Source organism: Aptenodytes patagonicus, unplaced genomic scaffold (genome assembly GCF_965638725.1).
Source record: "Aptenodytes patagonicus unplaced genomic scaffold, bAptPat1.pri.cur scaffold_143, whole genome shotgun sequence".
In the NCBI taxonomy this organism is placed as follows: domain Eukaryota; kingdom Metazoa; phylum Chordata; class Aves; order Sphenisciformes; family Spheniscidae; genus Aptenodytes; species Aptenodytes patagonicus.
Genome location: NW_027472085.1, coordinates 56,941 through 78,807, shown reverse-complemented (window position 1 = coordinate 78,807; position 21,867 = coordinate 56,941). Strand labels below are relative to the sequence as shown.

At 52.0% G+C, this 21,867-nt stretch overlaps 1 protein-coding gene across 3 annotated transcripts in view; it reads left to right on the top strand.

Annotated features, from left to right (window-relative positions):
• ARHGAP39 (Rho GTPase activating protein 39) overlaps window positions 1–21,867 on the top strand; it is a 155,179-nt gene that overhangs the window by 82,391 nt on the left and 50,921 nt on the right. For all 3 annotated transcript variants that reach the window (XM_076363854.1, XM_076363853.1, XM_076363855.1), the window contains exon 2: window positions 4,672–5,103. In XM_076363854.1, the coding sequence (XP_076219969.1) occupies window positions 4,672–5,103 (432 nt within the window). The remainder of the gene's footprint in view (window positions 1–4,671; window positions 5,104–21,867) is intronic.

Here is a 21,867-nt window from a genome sequence, read left to right as displayed (position 1 = left end):
TTGGACCATCCTCAACGGGCTATTTAAATTTAGGTTACTGCACTGCACAGTGCTATGGTGAGATAGGTCTGAGTCTATTTGGCTACCGGAGCTTGCAGCAGACTCCTCTACTACCCATCAAGGAGGTTTTTTGGCTGGTGCAGTAAATAATGATGGTAATTCCGGGCCAAGACTGCATCTGGTACCCAGATTGGTTGTGCTGAACCTACGGCAGCAGCACGTTGCACACCTACCTGTTATCCCCCCTGCTGGCCTCGTACCTGGGAAATACTGTGCATGGACCCTCTTTTGGGCAAATACTCGGGAATTTTAGCCCTGAGGTTTGCACTTCGGGGGGAAAAAGATGCAACGGGAGAGGTTTTTTGCAGAACTTAAGATAGGGTTTGGAATAAGGCGTGCCTTTATCGGAGCCCCGTCTCCTAGTCCAGTGGGTTTTCTTCTCCAATTTTGCTATCACACGGGTACATCAGCTTCCCTGTCTGTGCCACAGGTCCAGCCGCATGGATTTTGTTTGACTTTCAGGCAGATGAATCTCGGATTTGCGTATCTGATGGAAGATTTTTTGTTGTTCTCCCTTTGTGCTGCCCAGCACAGGACCGAGGAGGGCGGCCCTTGGCTATTGATCCTCTGCTTTGCGAAGGTGCGGCGTATTGAGCTGCTTGAGTTGATGAATTACCCCGGTAAATTAAAAGACCGGGGAGAAAGGAGAAATGTGAACACTAAATTTCTTCTTCTCCAACAGCAGGGAAAATAATGATGCCGAGAGAGAGGATCTGTAGCCCAGACGCTGCCCGGCGTTATTAAGCTGATAATTCACAGTGAAAACCAAGAGGAAATTAAGGGCTCCAGGACAAAACGTCCTACATTTCCTTAACATACTAACTTTTTCTTTTGGGTTGCTGCAGGCTTTTACCCTGGCTGGTTTACAGCCCGTGGTGATCCCATTCTGTTGGGTCCAAACAGAGCTTACTATTTAACTATTTTTATCCTATCCTATAGCTATTTTTATCCTATCAATCCTATATATCCTACCAATATAGCTATTTTTATCCTATCCTATCCTATCCTATCCTATCCTATCCTATCCTATCCTATCCTATAGCTGTTTTTATCCTATCCTATCCTATCCTATCCTATCCTATCCTAGTCTATCCTAGTCTATCCTAGTCTAGTCTAGTCTGTCCTATCCTAGTCTAGTCTACTTTATTTTTGCTTCCCTGTGATCACTGTGGAGCACTTGAGCTCTCGTTTCACCCTGGAGGGACTCTGGATGAAGGACTTTTTTACTCCTCCCTGGTGCACATAGCCCAATATCTTCTTGGTAGGAAGATCCAAAGCCCTGCTGAAGCAGCTGCCCTTAACCCCATGGAGATTGTTTTAAACCAAGGCGGTCGAAGAGCAGCGTTAAAACTGGGAGCCAAGCGCTGACGTCGATCTAGGGCCAAAAATCGTTTCAACGGGAAATGCTGGGTACGCTCAGACCCGCATGAAAGCCTTCAGTGGAAACCTGGAGAAAATATTTAACTCTGCAAAGCTTGAGTTGGCCTCCAGCTGCGCTGTCGTGCTGCAGTTAAGGCTGCTCGTTAGGTCCGAGTTTTGCAGAATGAGACGAGGCATGGTATAGGATTTACACTTCTCCGAGTGCTTTTAGTCTCTGTTCTGCAAGGAAAAGCTTAAGTGCGACTTTTTCTCTCTATGCCAAGAAGAGGTGGAGACGTTTCCATCATTTAGATCTCTTTGTGCAAAGCTGGGAACCTCTGGCACCTGAAAAGCCCCCTCCTTTTTTTCTATCCGGTGGTTTCAATCGGGTCGGAAGACGAGCTGGAGCAGCCGGAGGGCTTGGGGCCAGGCTGCCAGCATCTCCGGCTGCCCGGGGGCAGGTAAGTGACCCCCCGAGGACTTTTTTTCTTGCAAGTGCTTGAGCAAATTGGGCATTTCTGAAAATCCCACAGGGGACTCGCTCCCGGTAAAAGGCGGCGAGATGCGACCCCTCACTTGTCTGACTCACTGAATGTGTCAGTTTTAAATGCCACCTAGTTTGATAAGCTTCGCTTAGCACGCTGGGGGCTTTTTCTTTTTCCTTTTCCTTATTTGTTCCTGTACCTTTCTTAACAGACTTGTAAATGCAGATGAGGACAAATTCCAAGTAAGAAATCTTAGCTAATACGAACATCCCTTCCATCTTTTTATTTAAGCCCACACAAAAAAAGAATTTGAATAAGGTGCGGCTGCCTGTAAGCCGCGGGTATCCCCCGGATTAGCAAAAGGTGTCACCTGCAGTGTTTGGGGTGATCCGAAAAATCGGTTAAATTGTCCGTTCTTTGGGATTACAACTTCTTCGAATCCTCTTTTGCATTTCTAAGCTCTGTTTACTGCTTTATGATTTCAATACCCGCCTTTGCTGTGTTTCTGAGTGAGCTGGGTCACCGTGTTGGGCTGATGGTGCCTGGCCCTTAGCTCAGCAGGGGATGGGGCGGTGGGAGGAAGGTTAAACCTCATTTTCTGCTCCATATTTTGGTGATGAGCTCCATACTTTATGCAGAGACCAACGTGAGACCGACTCCTAATTTAATAAAGGTGCACAGAGGGCACCGAGCGGCGTGTAGCTGATCTCTTCTCCCTGGGATCCAGTGACAGGACGCGTGGGAATGGTTCAAAGCTGCACCGGGGGAGTTTAGACTGGAGTTTAGACGGGTCCTGCACTTCGGCCACAACAACCCCATGCAGCACTACAGGCTTGGGGAAGAGTGGCTGGAAAGCTGCCTTGGAGGAAAAGGACCTGGGGGTGCTGGTCAACAGCCGGCTGAACATGAGCCGGCAGTGTGCCCAGGCGGCCAAGAAGGCCAATGGCATCCTGGCCTGTATCAGAAATAGTGTGGCCAGCAGGAGTAGGGCAGTGATCGTGCCCCTGTACTCGGCACTGGTGAGGCCGCACCTCGAATACTGTGTTCAGTTTTGGGCCCCTCACTACAAGAAGGACGTTGAGGTGCTGGAGCGTGTCCAGAGAAGGGCAACGAGGCTGGTGAGGGGTCTGGAGAACAAGTCTGATGAGGAGCGGCTGAGGGAACTGGGGTTGTTCAGCCTGGAGAAGAGGAGGCTGAGGGGAGACCTCATCGCTCTCCACAACTACCTGAAAGGAGGTTGTAGCCAGGTGGGGTCGGTCTCTTCTCCCAAGGAACAAGCGATAGGACGAGAGGAAATGGCCTCAAGTTGTGCCAGGGGAGGTTTAGATTGGACATGAGGAAAAATGTCTTTACTGAAAGAGTGGTTAAACATTGGACCAGGCTGCCCAGGGAAGTGGTGGAGTCCCCATCCCTGGAGGTATTTAAGAGATGAGTAGATGAGGCACTTAGGGACATGGTTTAGTGGGCATGGTGGTGTTGGGTCGATGGTTGGACTCAATGATCTTAGAGGTCTTTTCCAACCTTAATGATTCAATGATTCTATGATTCTATGATTCTATGACATTAGGAAGCATTTCTTTACCAAGAGGGTGGTCAAACCCTGGAACAGGCTTCCTGGAGAGGTGGTCGGTGCCCCATGCCTGTCAGCGTTTAAGAGGCGTTTGGACAATGCCCTTAATAACATGCTTTAACTTTTGCTCAGCCCTGAAGTGGTCAGGCAGTTGGATTAGATGATCACTGTAGGTCCCTTCCAACTGAAAATATTCTGTTCTATTCTATTCTATTCTATTCTATTCTATTCTATTCTATTCTATGCTATGCTATGCTATTCCATTCCATTCCATTCCATTCCATTCCATTCCGTTCCTCCGCGTGGAGCCCAGGGCCCGGTCGGGTCTGTTCAGCCCTCGCTGGCTCCATCCCTCCCGCTGTTGAGTTTCGGTGTTGATGCAGCCTGTGGTTATCACCGAGTCGAGGTGTGACAGGGCGGGTGGTTTGGGGGAGGTGCCGGACGTGGGACGCGCGCACCGGAGAGCTGGCGCCTTTGCCCGGTGTTGAAATCGAGACGGAGGGAAGGGGTGTTGGCAGAGCCGTGCAGGAGCCCGGCGCTGGCACACTGGGGTTCATGCCAGGGAGCAGCGCTGCTCCAGCTGGGCTGAAGAGGGTTGAAGCCATCGTCTGCAAGTCTTGCATGGACAAATGCTGCCGGGCTTGGTTGTCTGGGCAGCAGCACAGAGCTGCGGGGTGGTCTTGCAGAAGAAGTAAGTTCATTGCCAGGTTGGTGCCTCTGGCTGGGCTCTGTCCCTCCGGTTTCTCGCCTCCCCCCTGCCCTTCACTGCCGATGTCACGCCGAGCACGCTGCAGCCGCCGGGTCTGTGCCCCGAAGAGTTCAGACTGTAAAACGCAGAGGGCTCGGGGTGGAAGCCGTGAGCCGGGGCGAACGCTGGGGTGCTGTAACCCAGGCGTGTATTTTAGCTGGCTTGCAGACTTGCTGAGTTCCCCTGGGAGCTGAAAAGCGGGGAGCGGTTTGCAGCCCTTTGCAAAGACTGTATTTAGTGTAAACAGTGCTGTGGGACTCGGCGTCAATGGGGGAGGAAGAAAGAGTTGCTGTCCTCACCCAAGCCGCTCTTCTCCATCCTGCCTCCCCAGATGCTGCGAGCGCTTGCTGCAAGCATTGAATCATAGAATGGTTTGGGTTGGAAGGGACCGTTAAAGATCATCTAGTTGAAGTCTCTCTCTCTCTCTCTCTCTCTCTGTTCTCTTTCAGGCTGGAATGGGTGGAAATCATCGAGCCTCGAACCCGGGAGCGCATGTACGCCAACCTCATCACGGGGGAGTGCGTGTGGGACCCTCCCGCCGGGGTGCGGATCAAACGCACGAATGAAAACCAGTGGTGGGAGCTCTTCGACCCCAACACTTCCCGTTTCTACTACTACAATGCCACCACGCAGAGGACAGTGTGGCACCGGCCACAGAACTGCGATATCATCCCTCTGGCCAAGCTGCAGACCCTGAAGCAGAACACGGAGTCACCGAGGGCTTCCACGGAGAACAGCCCCGGGAGGAGCAGCAATGTCAGCAGGGAGGGCAGCACCAGCTCCTCCCTGGAGCAGGAGCTGGAGGGCAACGAGAAGGTGCAGGAGCAGAGATCGAGCCGTCAGTCAACCCAGTATGCCGTAGTGAAAGAAGAAACGGAAAGGTAAAAGCAAGGCTGGCTCTGCCAGCACATCACAGGCGCGTGCAACTGAGCTCGGTGATGGGTCGGTGCAATAAAATTGCAAGTTCAGATACCCTGATAGTCTCCCAGCGCTGGGGAAGAGCAGAGAGCGGAGCCCTTGTCCCGCAGCTCTTTATTTCTGTCGTGTAGAGGTATTTTATGGATGGCTCCTCTAGCTAGATTGCTCAGGGGTCTGTGCACCAAGTCTTAGAGAGCGGGTTTGCTCCTCCGTAAAGCAATCATAGGAAGAAGAGGTATAAGCATCTGTGAAAGGTGTTTCTCCTTGTTAGGGGCAACTTAGATGTTCCCTCCGGAAAGGTACATTAGAGAAATAATTTCTTGTCCTCTGAAATACATGGGTTTAGAGAGTGGCATGGTTTTAAATGAGTTCCCCGGATAAGATCTCCCTAATAAGGCAGCATGATTCATGCTGCAACCATGGGTTGTCCCACTGGTCCGCGGAGCTCCTAGCAGAGATGATTTCTCCTGTAAAGGAGAAGGTTCAAACTGAACAGTGAGTTAGTGCTCAGTTTCTAAGGTCCAGCTGCATATGGGCAACGTACTGAGACGTCCGCATCGCTGCTCTGTGCGCTTTGTTTCATGCTTTAATGGCTTGCAAGCTGCAAATCAGGCGGTTCATTACTTAATATATTTGTATCCTCTTCAACGATGCCTCTTACGATGTTAATAACCGAACGGTGTCACTGGCGAGCAATCAGCAGCGCAATTTCTGCTCGCAGCTAGTTCTGCTTCCTTACAGCTGGCGCACAGAAACTGCGGCTGGGTGATCTCATGGCCACGCAGGACGGGAACAGGAACTCCCAGCTCAGCAAGTGCTTTCATGTGGGACCTCAGACGCAGCCTTGCCTCCGCGCGTCTAGCCCGTGAGGGTAGGCTTAATCTCCCCGAGCTTTTGGAAGATCCTCTGATAAAATCGCTGAGTATGGGGATGGCATCTTTCCTCGCAAGGCAGGTGCTGTTTGGAGAGGTAGATAGTTTTGATGTTCAATTACAAGGATGCCGGGTGGCAGACATGGCTGCCCACGGTGGCCAGGTCTGGCTGGGTCTGTTCAGGGTACGCTGCCGGCTATTTAAGCCCGTCTTTGCTTGCCCATCCCCAAAAATACCGAGCCCTGACCTTTGATGGGACAAGGGGTAATGGTTTTAAACTAAAAGAGGGGAGATTCAGACTAGGTATAAGGAAGAAATTTGTTGCGCTGAGTGTGGTGAAACACCGGACCAGGTTGTCCAGAGAGGTGGTGGGTGCCCCATCCCTGGAAACATTCCAGGTCAGGTTGGACGGGGCTCTGAGCAACCTGTTCTAGTTGAAGATGTCCCTGCCCATGGCAGGGGGGTTGGACTAGATGACCTTCAGAGGTCCCTTCCAACCCAAATCATACGATGATTCTATGATTCTATGACCTACTAGAGGCAGCAGCCTGCTGTACCCTGCCTGTCACCCCTGCTTCTAGCTTGTGGCCTCAAGTAGCATCGTCCATTGGAGACCGCTTGTGCAGGCTGCATCTGGCAACACTAACTCCTCAGCTGTGGGGAATACAGATTCCCTCTGGAGTGGGAATACTTTCTCAAACGAAACTACTAGCATCCAGAACAGCCATAACCCTCCTGCCCGCCCCACGTCTTGCTTCGCTTTGACTGTAGCTGAGATGGAAAAATCTATTTCTCCCACCCCTTTGTGCTGGGCATTGCACAGGTATGGCAAAATAATGCCTTTCTTGAAGAGTTTCAGGATAAAGACCGAGGGACTCCAGGCAGGCTTTGGACTTGTGCTGAAACCGCTTGTCCTTTCTCCCAGGGCCCTGTTGTCGTGCTGGCTGGCCCACGTGTGAGCAAAGATCACCTCTCCCTCCCATCTCCTCCCTCCCAGCGCCGAACGCTTTCCTTGCCCAGATCTGTAACTCTGTTTCACTGCCCTACACCTCCGTCCCACCCGGGTTCACCTTCCCACCACCCTCTGGGTTGCCCAATTCCTCCTCCTTCCATCCAGCTTGATGCTGCTGAGCTGCAGGTGGTTTATTGCCTTCCTGCATGTGGCCTGTCCCAGCATGTGTCCTTCTTGCAAGCTGCGTAGATGATGCCAAGCATCAAGAGAAATAAATGAGGTGCTGCCTGCATCACGCCCGGAGGGGTTCCCGGCACTTGTCCTTGCTTGGAGGGATCCCATCTGCCATGCCTGAGTTAGGATGGGCAGGGGAAGACATCCTGGGCACGAGGAACGGGAGCGACCACTGTTGGAGCCTGTTTTGGGGTGTGCAGACCAGAATCATCGGGTTTTGTTTCAAGGATTGCAGTTGCTGTTTCATAACATGCTCCCCTCGGGGGAGCGCTCCATGTTGCAGCAGGCTGGGCTCAGGGACTCTGTTTCTTTCTCGGGTATTTACCCCTGCAGCTCCATTTTTTACACAGTGAGCACCTGGGATGGACTTTCCACCTCTCCCTGGTGGGGACGGCCAACAGCTCGTCTCACGGCTGGCAAATGAGCTGCTCGGTGCTCCCAGGCCTTGGGCTGAACTGGTCCCAGTTGCCCATGGGAACATTGTTTTCTCTCTCTTTTTTTAAACTCCCCATCACTAAGTCTTCTCCAGACCTCACGGCAGCTCCAGGAGGAACCTGGAGGTCGGTGAAAGGCATGGTCCTCAGCGCTCCCATGGGCGGTAGCAGCCCGTTGCACCCACTCCAGAGCTTTGTGAATCATAGAATCACAGAATGGTTTGGGTTGGAAGGGACCTTTAAAGGTCATCTAGTCCAACCCCCCTGCCGTGGGCAGGGACATCTTCCACTAGATCAGGTTGCTCACAGCCCCGTCCAACCTGACCTGGAATGTTTCTGGGGATGGGGCAATCCAGGGATGGGATGACCTTAGAGGGCTGATTTTGGCAAGGCCAGGCCTGCTGGGTGCTGCTCAAGCGCTTGCAGGACTCAAGGACATCCCTCCTGGGATCTCGCAGGGGTAGAAGAGCAGTTGCTGTAGTTCAATGGGCACAGAATCATTGAATCGTGGTTTGGGTTGGGAGGGACCTTCAAAGATCATCTAGTCCAACCCCCCTGCCGTGGGCAGGGACATCTTCAACTAGATCAGGTTGCTCAGAGCCCCGTCCAACCTGACCTGGAATGTTTCCAGGGATGGGGCATCCACCACCTCTCTGGGCAACCTGGGCCAGTGTTTCACCACCCTCAGCGTAAAACATTTCTTCCTTATATCTAGTCTGAATGTACCCTTCTTTAGTTTAAAACCATTACCCCTTGTCCTATCACTACAGGCCCTACTAAAAAGTCTGTCCCCATCTTTCTGATAAGCCCCCTTTAAGTATTGAAAGGCCTCAATAAGGTCTTCCCGAAGGCTTCTCTTCTCCAGGCTGAACAACCCCAACTCTCTCAGCCTTTCTCCACAGCAGAGCTGTTCCAGCCCCCTGATCATTTCCGTGTCCCTCCTCTGGACCCGCTCCAACGGGTCCGTGTCTGTCTTGTGCTGAGGACCCCAGAGCTGGACGCAGTGCTCCAGGGGGGGTCTCACCAGAGCGGAGCAGAGGGACAGAATCCCCTCCCTCGACCTGCTGGCCACGCTGCTTTGGATGCAGCCCAGGAGACGGTTGGTGAAGCAGGAGCTTGTTCCCGAAGCAGCGTGAAGGGTTAACGGGGAGCGAGTGGGTGGGTTTTAATCTCCCTGGGCTTTGCTGCAGGAACACGTGCAGGATCAGTGGCTTCCTGGGGGAAGGTCCATTCCCCATGGCGCTTGCATGCTGGACCGCAGAAGCTAGTGTGGACACTGCAGGTCACTAATCCTTCCTGTCCTCCACCCACACGTTCTCTCTCCTTTTCCAGTGCTTGGGCTAGGCAGGTGTATTATGGGATGCAAAGCTGCTGGGTAGGGTGGGAGGAGAGAGGACTGCACCTGGGCTCTCAGATAGAAAGGCTTAACCCGTGGAAACCTTCTGCTGGCTTTGCAGGTAGAGGAGAGCACGCCAGCCACGGGGTGGATTTGCTCCTGGCTGCTGGAGGGCTGCGTGTCCTTTCAGCCCCGGCAATTCGTAGCCTTGGCCTTGCCGGGGGCTGGCACGGAGCAGATACCAGGTCTCCTAGCTTTAAAAATAAAATAAAAATTAAAAACCAGATGCCACTAGAGGGAGCAGATATTCCTGCTCAGTGGACAGTTTCCACCTGCATCCCTGGAGGTGACACAACGGTCCTGTCCCTTCAGCTCAGCCAAACATCCCGCTCCGGTGGAAGCACACTAAAGTCACTTGACCCTCATGTCCTGGCTGGAAAAAATTACATTCTCTCATTGACCTTCCCCTCTGAGCATCTGGACTGGGCATGCTGGAAAGCCTGGAAAGCTTTGCTGAGACCTCAAGGTCGCTGGGACCCGTTAAGGGAGAGATTTCCGAACATCAAGGAACCCTTGGAGGGGGTGAGGACGCTGCTGCGTGGTCTGTCGCTGCCGCGCATCCTCGCAGCTCTTGCCACGAGGAGGGTCTGGCTGCAAAAACAACCTTATTCCCACCAGAAATGGGATGGTCTTTGCTGCAGCTGACTCAAGGGAAGGGGAGGTGCTGTGGGGTGAAAGGGGAGATGTGGTTCAGCCTGGTAGATGTGGTTGAGCCTGGTAGATGTGACACTTCCAGCAGGGATGGGGTGGATGGGAAGCTGCCGAAACATCGGTGTAGCGCTAGCGTATCGCGGGCAGCTAAATGGTTAAATCCACGTGGAATGGGTGTGGAAGTGGGTAAAGCACAGGCTGGTGCGCAGGCTCCGCACGCTGCTGGAGGCAACTGCCAGGGATGCTGTGATGGGGTGTTTGCTCCACGGCCCCGGGGTTGACCTGTAGCTGGACGACCAGAGGGGGTTTCATCCAGGTCTGATTTCTGTAGCGAAGCACAGATGAAGAAGGAGGGCTTGCTTATGCCGATCTGCGGGAAAGCTTCCAGGGATGCAGAGATTTCATCTCCAGAAGCGGCTGATGCTCTCAGGCCCAGGACAGATAAGCCGAACATGAGCTGTGCAAATTAAAAATTGATTTTTGATTGCGGCGATAGCAGCTGCAAAGGGCAGAGCCAGTTCAGGCGTTCGTGCCTCGAGCTTCTCAGCATTCAGGGTATCTCTGCATTTTAGTGTTGGTTTCTGACCACGAGCAACTTCCAGGCACAAGCCAAAAAAATACATATTTCTATACAATATACTTGTTTCCGTACCTGAGCCTTAAAACTTAGGAAAGGTGCTTCAGGCAAGGAGCGTTACAGCGCAGACGAACCAAGCGTTTCTTGCAGGGCTTAAAATACCTGAAGACATGAAAGCTTCTGCAGAAGGAGGCAGTAAGGACCATGCCCCTTTATACCTGAGGCATGAATAGGAAGCCACTCGGTGGAGGTCAGACAGTTGCTGGCTCTCAGTGACCCTGTGGACGAAGCTTTTTTTATTTTACCCTCATCTTTTGTTTGTAAGCATTAAGATGTATACCACCATGGATGCCCTGGGTGAGCAGAGGTGAAATTTTGACAGATAGTGAGCCAGGTCTGGAACTTACGTGATCTTTCAAGACGCCTCCAGCCCTGCTTTCGGTGACATCTCTGATGCTGCGTGGCTGGCTGCCCACCGGGGTGATGGCTTTGACCTGGTGGGTGTATAAACGCTAGCCATGGGAGGTGAGGGTCAAACTGCTTTATTTCAGTCTTCCTCGATGAAGAGCACTGCTGCAGCCCTTTGCTGTAGGGATCACAGAATCATAGAATGGTTTGGTTTGGAAGGGACTTCCAAAGGTCACCTAGTCCAACCCCCCTGCAATGAGCAGGGACATCTTCAACTAGATCAAGTTGCTCAGAGCCCCGTCCGACCTGACCATGTTTCTGGGGATGGGGCAATCCAGGGATGGGATGACCTTAGAGGGCTGATTTTGGCAAGGCCAGGCCTGCTGGGTGCTGCTCAAGAGCTTGCAGGACTCAAGGAGATCCCTCCTGGGACCACTGATCTCTCAGTGATCACCCAGGGCTGCATCTGAGCCTTGCTGTCCACGGGCAGCCAAGGAGGGACCCTGAGATGGGGCCGATATGTGCAATATCGGGGGGGGGGCAATTATTCGGGGTCACCTCTGCGTGGGGCGGTTGGTGTTTCTGAGCCTCAACCCTAACAACCCTGAGATGAGGATGGATCTGGGCGTCACATGGTGTGTTGGAGATGACGACTGGAAATCCTTCATTTGCATCAAAAGGAGGAAATGGAAGGGGATTATTTCTGAGGCCGGGGAGCGGATGGATCTAGAAAACGGTGCAGTGTGGGGCAAGTCGAGTAATCACCTTCAACCAGAGACATGGTTGAAGTCTCCTTGGCAGGACAATTTAAAAAGATGTTTTTCCAGTGCTTGGTCTTGTTTCCAAGAGGAACCAAGGCTGGAAGGGAGCTCTGGACCTGGTCATCTGGTGGAACCTCCTGCTCCAAGTTTCCAATGTTTGGTTAAACATTGGAACAGGCTGCCCAGGGAAGTGGTTGAGTCCCCATCCCTGGAGGTATTTAAAAGACGTGTAGATGAGGCGCTGAGGGACATGGTTTAGTGGGCATGGTGGTGTTGGGTTGACGGTTGGACTCGATGATCTTAGAGGTCTTTTCCAACCTTAATGATTCTATGATTCTAACATTAAGTCTTACAGTCATTTCAACAAGGTTTCTGGCTAAGCGTTTCCCTCCTGAACTTGTCTGGTCTTAAAAGGGAGGTCAAGGGAAATGGGCAAGCCTTGAGCAACTGATCTCATTGGAGTTTGCACTCAGAGGTGCCCCACACCCTGCGGTGACGGGAGGATTTAGGAACCAGAGCATCTGGTTTGGTAGGAGATGGTGGAGGCTGCTCCGAGTCCGTTCCTCATGTCCTCGGCGCAGCGGTGGACCGAGTTGGGGCTGATCCCGTCACACACGTGCAGGTCGGGGATGCCGTCAGCCCCTGCATCCGCAGGGAATGCGCTGTTGCCAAGCGCTTGGGTCTCGCTGGACTTGCCTTACGCCGCTGTAGTGAGATGGGATTTGCACGTAGCTATAATTAGCAGCTGGATGCAGCTCCTGGGACGGCGGTAGGAAGCGCTGCTGTGTTGTGTCGACCCGGTGAGCTGGCGTCTGCTCATCTTCGGGATCTCAATAGCAGGCTTGTCTTGGTGGTCAGCAAAGGTAGAGCCCTTCCCAACAGGAATTTATTGCTTGTGCTGTCTTGCCCTAGACTTTGTCTTGCTTGTCTTAAAATGGTAACTTTTCTACAAAGCATAACATGACAGCTGTGAAATCTCTGAGCAGGCTGCAGCCCGCACGTTGGCTGGGTTTTATGTCAGGTCACTGGGCTTTTCTACGCTGTCTGAAAGTGTCTGTGGTTATTGGTCTGGGCAGAGTCTTCCCATTGCTCAAAATCCTTGAAGAAGGCCTGGGGCGGGGGGGGGGGGGGCAGAGAGGACCTGCTCGGAGGAGCTCGTGCAGTCACCCACGGAGGACTTGGCTGTGCCGCCAGCGGGCAGCATCTCTGCCCCTGCTTCACCAGGGAGGGGTGACAAGTGGAGGCTTGAAGGACAAGCAGGTGGACCTTCTCTGACCATCAGGAGAGCTTTCCTTGGACCACCACGCAGGGCTCCTGGAGAACAGGGGGTCTTTACCGAAGTCCCATCTGCTGTGAAATTGTGCCCAAGTTATTTCTCAAGACTTGCGCTTTTCTTGCAGGTCTCCCCTCGATTCTGAAGCCTGGCGTGATATTGGAGAAGATAAAATGCAGCACTTAAATCTTCCTGGATTAAGTGCAGCTGAGCTGAAATAGCTGAGGGGTATTCCCTTACAAACCAATCCCCGGGACGTGGCAGAGCTGTCTGGGGTCGAGGTGTGATGGTAATCGGTCCTGTCAGGTGTCTGGGGCAGAGCGGAGCAGCTGCAGGTAAATGCACGGCTTTAAAACACAAACTCTTCTCCCTGGTGCAGGCAGCAGCCATTTTCTGACTGCAAGAGCCCAAGAAAAGCAGCTCTGCAATTTTAAAGATGGCTCAAACCTAGAAAATGTGTGTTATGAGTGTTTGGGGAGCTCTCTCGCTGTGCCTCATGTGAACAAAACCACAATTTTGTTTGCAGTTCTCTCAGTTTATATCCTTTTTCTGAAGGCATTGGGAAGACCTGCCGTGCTCGGGTTTGGAGCGCGGGTGGATCAATGACATAAGTCTCTGCAGCATCTGCTGCACGGGGATTTTCCAGGTGCCTGCAGGGATTCTCAGCCCTCTTCCAAAACAAGCCTCCGCTGTGAAGAGAAACCGAGGAGGGACGTGGGGTTGCTTCACAAAGCCGTACAGCAGGGCTGCAGCATCGAGCAGATCCCAAAGACCTTCCTTCCCAACATCTTGCCTCCAGCAGTAGCGTAACGCATGAAATTCAGAGCATTTCTTCACCTGAAGGTTGGACTTTCCCAGCTGGATAACATCTCCATGCCTGGTGGCAGGTCAGTTCCTGAGGATGCTGCAGGTGCTGGCTACATGGGGCATGTTCCTTTCCGTCTCGGGGCTTGGGTGTGGAGGAGCTCTTCTCCTGCAGCTGGGTCAACATCACACCGGCAGACCAGCTACGTGGTGGGAAGGGGAACACAAGCCTGCTGCATCCCTGTGCCAAGAGCAAGAGGTTCTCCTCGATTTAGGAGCACTCCACCCGGGACAGAAAGCTGCCAGCGGTTCCACAGGCTGTGAGCCCTCGCGTGGACCTGGCCTCAGCGCAGGTTCAGGCAGGGTTTGTAGGATGGGCTTTCTTCTGGGTTGCCATCTCTTAAAAGCCACGAGATGCCAAACTGTTCTGCTTTGAGGTCGGAGGAGGGGTATTTCGATGCATTGGCAGCTCGGACAGAGAAGGGATGTGACCATCACTGCTGGAGCGGGCAGCTCGGGTGCCACTTGTCCCCTTCCAGCTGATGAACCCAAGTGCTGAGGGCTTCCCGCAGAGCAAGAGTGTGGAGGATACGTATAAAACCCATGTAGCTCTGGGAACACCACTTCGGCATTTCTGAAAGCGGCAATAAATAAGCTCTGCTCCTTGTTGCCTTCTCCATCTGCTGGTACCAGAGGACTGAACGTTTCTGCTTCCTGAGCGTCTGATCCCGAGGTCTAGGAAACCCTCCGCAAGCAGCCAAGGTGAACTCTGCAAGCGCAGCCTTCTCCTCTGCATGCCTGCCATGGAAGGGCTTGTTCTGAAACAGCGTTTGGTGTCCTTTACATCGCCGTGGTGTGCTCATCTAGAAACGGGTGTCTTGGTACTGCTGATATCCCGAGGTCGGAACAGGGCCACCCAGGGCTTAAACAATGTTTTTATGGCTTAAATCCATAAAGCTTGGTCAGTATTTAATGCTGAGATAACTAATCATGGAAGAGTTTTCCAAAGGATGTCCTGGGTTCTCGATGGCCGTATCGACCCGCTCCTTTCTGAAACGTGCTCCCGGCTGACTCACAGGGTGAAGGGAGTCAAGATCTTCTTCTGGGTGAAGGTCAGAGGGCTGGAACACCTCTGTTATGGAGGAAGGCTGAGAGAGTTGGGGTTGTTCAGCCTCGAGAAGAGAAGGCTCCAGGGAGACCTTCTTGCGGCCTTTCAATACTTAAAGGGGGCTTATCAGAAAGATGGGGACAGACTTTTTAGCAGGGCCTGTAGCGACAGGACAAGGGGTAATGGCTTTAAACTAAAAAAGGGTAGATTTAGGTTAGATATTAGGAAGAAATTCTTTACTGTGAGGGTGGTGAGACACTGGCCCAGGTTGCCCAGAGAGGTGGTGGATGCCCCATCCCTGGAAACATTCAAGGCCAGGTTGGACGGGGCTCTGAGCAACCTGATCTAGTGGAAGATGTCCCTGCTCATTGCAGGGGGGTTGGACTAGGTGATCTTTGAAGGTCCCTCCCAACCCAAACCGTTCGATGATTTGACGATTCGATGAAGTTTTCGCTCCATTACAGGAACAAAAAAATAGGAGGAATTTGTTGAAGCCTGGAGTCTGTTCCCCGGCTGCTGTTACCGCATCAGGTAGTCTGCGTTACACTGAGCTAGATCAGCCCTAAATAGCTGCATCATCCCTCCCATCGCCGAAAGGCGAAGAAGATGGTCCGGAAGCCCTCTACCCTGCCAGTCCCCAGCCCTGCAGGGACATCATCTCATACCCAGGCCACGGCATACCACTCCAAATCCTTTTCTTCCTGCTGTTTTATCCGTGGGGTGTTTTGAGAGAGCGAGCGCTGGTGCGTACAGCCAGCGGGCAGAGCAGGAGGTCAGGGGACCGAGGTCCCCCCTGGCTCTGGTGGCCGGGAGCTCCGGCACGGGCTCTGCCTGCCCTCAGAGCAGGCTCAGAGGAGTCCCGCTCGCTGCTACAGGGATGCTGCCAGCCTGGGGAAGGGAACGTTTGAGGAAATTGTAGGTATTCTTGAAATGGAGATTTTTTTTTCCCTCTTCTTTATTTGGTGCCTGTAGCGGAACAGCCACATCCCCACTGTTTCCCTCGCCATGGTCGTTTCTTCCCTCCTCCCCCATAAGCCTTGCAGAGGAGGTCACTGGGTTATTTTTCAGCAGACGTGAGATTCCACCTTATCGAACGAACCCAGCGAGATCCAAGGTGGTGACCGTTAACCGATGACGCTTTGACCACAGCCTTGACCTGCTGCCAGGGGTGCACCACCAGACCACAGCGTGGGCTTCCAGGGCCACCTCAAGGGCTTTCACATAGACCTGCTCCAAACTGCTGTTGCTTTGGCATCCACGACGGAGCGCAGAAGAAGGTCGATACGGTTTTGCTAATAGGTGCAGCGCATGTTTGCTTTGCTCTCCTGTGTCCTCTCGCTTCCCGTTTTCACCTTCTGTTGGACACGCCTTGCACAATAAAAAGGTTCATGTCCTCAGGACATGGGATAATCCAGCATCCAGGTGAGCAGGGCTGTGGCTCAAACTCCTTTTTCCACCCAACAGCCTTCAGGCAGCCCATTTCAAACAGCTGAACCCATCACAGTTGAGTTGCTCTGAAGGTTTTTGGTTTAATGATTACCACACAGCCCCCTCCCGGCTTCATACTCTTCTGCTGGTTTCATGAGATCCTCAGTCTCACAGACCTCATCAGGCATGGTGCTGGGGAGGATGCTAATTGAAACCATCGGGGCTGGGGGGAGACAGGCAGCTTCATCTGCAGCACGGGAGGCAGGGTGGGAATGGGCTTTCAGGCTGTAATTAAAGCCAAGAGCTCTCTGCAGCAAATCACTTTCCAGGTCGTGCGTCTTTCTCCATCGCTTTCACATGCTGCAAGCAGATTGCGCGTTGCACGGAGGCTGCACACAAAGCCGAGCTCCCAAATTCACTGTCTTCCAACGTCTTTTTGTCTTGTTTTATCCCTGTTATCGACTTAGGCCGAGTCATTCCCACCCATGTCATGACAAAAGCCCATCACTCTTGCTCTCCAAGTGAGATTCTCATCTGCTGATGCTTGGCGTCACCATGGATTTCTCCTACTGAGCATAGATGGTCAAAGGGCAACTCAGTTGGACTAGATGATTGTTGTAGGTCCCTTCCAATTGAAATATTCTATTCTATTCATGCCTTTATTTACCTTTCTCACAGCACCTCTAAGCAGGTCATGAGGATCATGGAAGTGAATTGGGTTAACCTGCGTTTCTGCTGCTGGGTATCCATGTGGATGTTGGGTCTTGAGCCCCTGTAGGTGAGTGACCTCTTGTGATCACCTACCGTAGGTCGCCAACAATTGCTGCCTTCTCTGAAGTATCGAGAGAAGATTTAATGGTTTCACGGATGCTTCTGCTCACCTTGTTACAAGAAACTCAAGTACTGAACCACTTCTGGGTGGGTCTCATGGTTGGTGTTGGCTCCTCTGGCCAGGGGTCTAGAGACGTTCATAGAATCATAGAATGGTTTGGGTTGGAAGGGACCTTTGAAGGTCGTCTAGTCCAATCCCCCTGCCATGAGCAGGGACATCTCTACATCAGGTTGCTCAGAGCCCCGTCCAACCTGACCTTGAACGTTTCCAGGGATGGGGCATGGCCTGATGGGGAGCAGCGATGCCCTTGGTCAGCCAGAGCATGACGGGCATCTTTTCAGGGCATCCCCCTTCTGCAGTTGTGATCTCTCAGCGTCTCCATTTTGTCTGGATATTTGATTTCTCCCAGCTGGGAGACTGTCTCCCTCGACTTCTTTTGGCTTCAATTTTCTTTCCCCCTTTCCAGTGCTGCAGGCACTTGGGTGCCGGCCGTGCCGGGTCTCACCCCACCTGGCTGGGGGGGTTTTGCACCAGATGAGAAATTTAACATGATACTGTTCAGAAACCCATCTTCTGGGCTTGACGGGTGTCACGGGCTCCTTCATTAATTTGCATTTGCTCACCGTGCTCTGGTCCTGCGCGCTTATTGTAGTCAAATCGGTAACGATGCGAGCCAAACTCTTGGGTGATGAACCATCTGAAAAAGTACACAGATATTCGGAGATGACGGTGAGTGGAAAATGCATTTCCAGTATAAAGCTAACAGCATCTCAAGATTTAACTCCCCTTCCTCATACCATTCTCAAATATTTCAGAGAAGAATGTTCATATCTTGCATTTCTTGCTCTAAGCCAGGGTGGAAGATGAAATTGGGGACGAAATGCTCGGTCCTGTTTCCTTTTAATATCCTCTCCTTGAATTCTCCACTGCCCGCTGCAAAACAGGACTCCAGATTAGACAGATATTTGTCTAATGCAGCCAAGTGCTTACGTAGATCGTCAGACCCAAAATACAGTTTACATAACTGCAAAGAAAACCATCTTTTAACTTTTATTAGAAGCAGTGGCTGTAATTAAGAGTATGAAGCCTTGCAGGCCAGTGATTAGAACAGAGGATTAGGCGCTGGGATTTCATTTCTATTCCTGGCTTTGCCATCGAGCTGTGCTATTTCAGTCAAGTCACTTTCCCTCATTTTAAAAATAAAAGCAATGCTGCTCTCTGAGCCGCTGTGAAATGGTGCCACTTCCTATTCTAGGGGGGGAAAAAAATGCTTAATTCTTTTCTTTTTTTTAATTTATTAGATGTTTGCTTTTCTGCCAGAGGTTCCCATGCTAAAGCTGCCAGAAGCAAACTTGTGTCTATGCCGGAGCCTTTGCAATCCACAGTTTAGGGTATTAATGGAAAATCACCTTTGAAGTGTCCTCCGCCCCAGCTGGGTGAAGGTCCACGCCAGGAGAAGGCTCCCACCGGCAAAAAAGGCAAAGCTGCCTTCTGCAAACGCCGCCGGCTCCGAGCGAGGCGGGAGGGGAGAGGCAGCTCCAGATGTGCCGGTCCTCCAGATGTGCCTAACCTCCAGATGTGCTGCTCCTTCTCGTACGTCACTGCGGTACAGAAGCAGCTACTGGCATTTCATGCTCCAGGGTTGATGTTGGTGCTCCTGCTCCTGATGCTCTCTGCGGTTTTGAGGTTCACTGCTCCTTTTTGTGCCCACCGAGGGTTGCATCGGCATCGTGCCGGGGAACCGTGGGCGTTGCAAGTACCGGAGCCAATGGATCCTGCAGTGCACGTGCCCTGCATGTGCTGAGATGAAGCAGTGCAGCCTCACCAGACGGCAAATGTTGGGAGTTTTTAGCATCTGCTGTGTCTCAGTAGCACATTGAAAACCTCGCCCAGGCATCTGACTTAGCAATTGTCACAGAAGACATTTGGCAACCGTTTTTGGAATCTGGCTCCGGCATAGTTAGGCTCATACAAGATCCCATTAGTCAAATAGGGGATTAGCCCAGAGTCCTGGGTCCCAACTGCATTTGGGCAGGTGATGTGGGGGTTGGAGCCACTCATCTTGCAGCATTTTAATTTGATTCCCCCCCCCCCCCCCGCCCCTTATTAAGCTGTCTTAATTCCCTTGGCCAGGGCAGCGCAGGGCTCAGGAGTAACTGTCGGGCTGTGAACATCCCTCCAGCTCTTGATGTCCATGGTGAGGGTGCAGCCGCATCATGTGCCTGGTGCAGGCAACATGGGCTGGAGCCGCAAGAGCTCAACTTGTTTTTCCGGAGCCTGTTCTGGTACGAGCGCCAGGCTTGTCGGTGCACGGGGTTGTTCTGGAACAGCTCCAGCATCTGAAAGTCAAGATTTCTGAGCTGCAGCCTCAGGCTCCCTTGAAGAGCCACGGAGATCTGGGGTTAGTGGGGAGATCTCGTCCCATTGCAGTAAGAAGACCATGTTGATGTTTATTGTCTCTCAAAGTAGACTAACATGCTACAAGGCCTCCTTTTTCTGGAATAAACATTCAGATTGACATTTACTGAGGAATAACCATTTTGTTTGCATTTAGCATGATGCATATAGCATTTTTGTTGCATCTTAGTCTAACGCAAATCATAGAATCATAGAATCACAGAATGGTTTGGGTTGGAAGGAACCTTTGAAGGTCAGCTAGACCAACCCCCTTGCCATGGGCAGGGACATCTTCAACTAGATCAGGTTGCTCAGAGCCCCGTCCAACCTGACCTTGAACGTTTCCAGGGATGGGGCATCCACCACCTGTCTGGGCAACCTGGTCCAGTGTTTCACCACCCTCACAGTAAAGAATTCTTCCTAATATCTAACCTAAATCTACCCTCTTTTAGCTTAAAACCATTCCCCCTTGTCCTATCGCTTCAGGCCCTGCTAAAAAGTCCATCCCCATCTTTCTTAGAAGCCCCCTTTAAGTATTGAAAGGCCGCAGTAAGGTCTCCCCGGAGCCTTCTCTTCTCCAGGCTGAACAACCCCAACTCTCCCAGCTTTCCTCCGCAGCAGAGCTGTTCCAGCCCTTGGACCATTTTCTGTAGCCTCCTCTGGACCCGCTCCAACAGGTCCATGTCTGTCTTGTGCTGAGGACTCCAGAGCTGGACGCAGCGGTCCTGTACAGCAGTACTGCTGTCTCTAAATATGGCAAAACCCTAGAAGTCACAATATCAAGGGCACATGGTGGGGTGAAGTGTGCACGGGCAGCTTCTGCTGAGCAGACAGCGTGCCGTGAGGATGTCTTGGCATATCTGCAATAACTTCGTCATCTGCATGAATGTGAAGATGCTCGGCACTGATTTGAATTCATTTTTGGTGCATCGGTTGGACCACATTAAACGCCTGCTTGACTGTTGCCATCCAGAATTGAAGGGCTCTTAGTTTGTTTTAGTTGAACTGACTCTAGGGGCAAATTCAGATCCTGAGTTACAGCCATTTTTAATTTTAGAGGAAGGTTAGGTTGCTTCTGGAAAAATAAATGGGCCCGGAAGGCTAAGTATATTGACTCAAGTGCATCATAGAGTACAACTTAAACAGGACTTGGATTTGGGTACAGAGCCTTAGTCCTGTTTAGCCTCCCAACAGAAGCTGGAGGAAAGGGAAATACGTTGAAAGCACTTAAAACACACTGTCTTGAGGAAGGATTTTGCTTCAGCTGTTTGCCCACCTACAAAAGAGAAAGGGGTATTGCTAAAGTTATGGTTGCACCAGCCCCACCATGGTTTTGTCTCCTTTTCGTGGAAGGAAGAGCACATGGGGGAAGGTGTAGTGTGCGTCTCTCGTACAGACGATGTACAACCTTGCTGCTGTGGAGAGATGGGCTCCGTATAGTCCTGCCAGTTGTCTCAAGTTGTGACAAACTAGTGCTCATCTTGATTTAAATATGTCTCCCGATGCCTCTTTCGGTCTTCAACTTGGTTCTTGCAGAGGCGCAGGCTTTGGCCATTGTTTGCCAGGTTTTTTAAATAGAAGGGAAGTGAGGGGGTAGGCAAGAAATGATTGGGTTGGGAAGGACGAGGCTACTCAAGGGAGTGCCATGCTGAGGGTGGCATTAGCGGAAGTATGGTGGCATCTGCGAGGGTGGCAGCCAAGGGAAAAGCAACCTGCCCACAGCTCTGGGGAATTAAAGGTTGGTCAGCATTACCTTGACCGTGGAGCAAGTTCTCTTGGAAGCCATTTCTGTGGATATGGATGACGCACAGGTGGTTGGGAATGGCCAACATGGATTTACCAAGGGTGAATCATGCTTGACCAATCCGATTGCTGTCTATGATGATATGACTACATACCTGGATGATGGGAGCATCTGCCTTGACTCTAGCAAGGTTTTTGACACATTCTCACGTGGCATCGTTGTGTCCAAGTTGGGACATTAGAGTCCAGACAAGCACACTACTAGGTGGGTAAAAAACTGGATCATCAGGCTCAGAGGGTGGTGGTTAATGGTTCATACCCAACCTGATGGTTGGCTGCAAGGGGAGCTCCTCCCCAGGCCCATCCTGGGACCTGTCCTGTTCCATATCCTTATCAATAACCTGCGGAGGAGACAGAAGTCGCCCTCATCAAGTCCGCAGACAAGCTGTTCTGCTTGAGGGCAGGGCTGACATTGAGAGGGACCCGGACAGGCTGGAGGAGTAAGGACAGGCTGACAAGAACCTCCGGAAGCTCAGCAAGGCCAGATGTAGCAGCCGGGATGGACTAACCTTCTCCGGGCAGCGGCTGGCTGGGTAACAGCTCTGCTGAGGACCCAGGAGTCCTGGGCAGCTCTATGCTAAACGCAGATGAGCAGTGCACGTTGGTAGCAGGGGAGACTGGTGGCATCCTGGGCTGTAGCACCGTGCCCGTAGCCGGTAGACCAAGGGAAGCAATTATTCTTCATTAGACCACAGCTGGGCAACTGTGTGTAGTTTTGGGCTCTCCAGGACAAGAAAAACTTGATAAACTTGAGCGAGTCCAGCAGAGAGCCACCAGGATGGTTAGGGGCTGGAGCA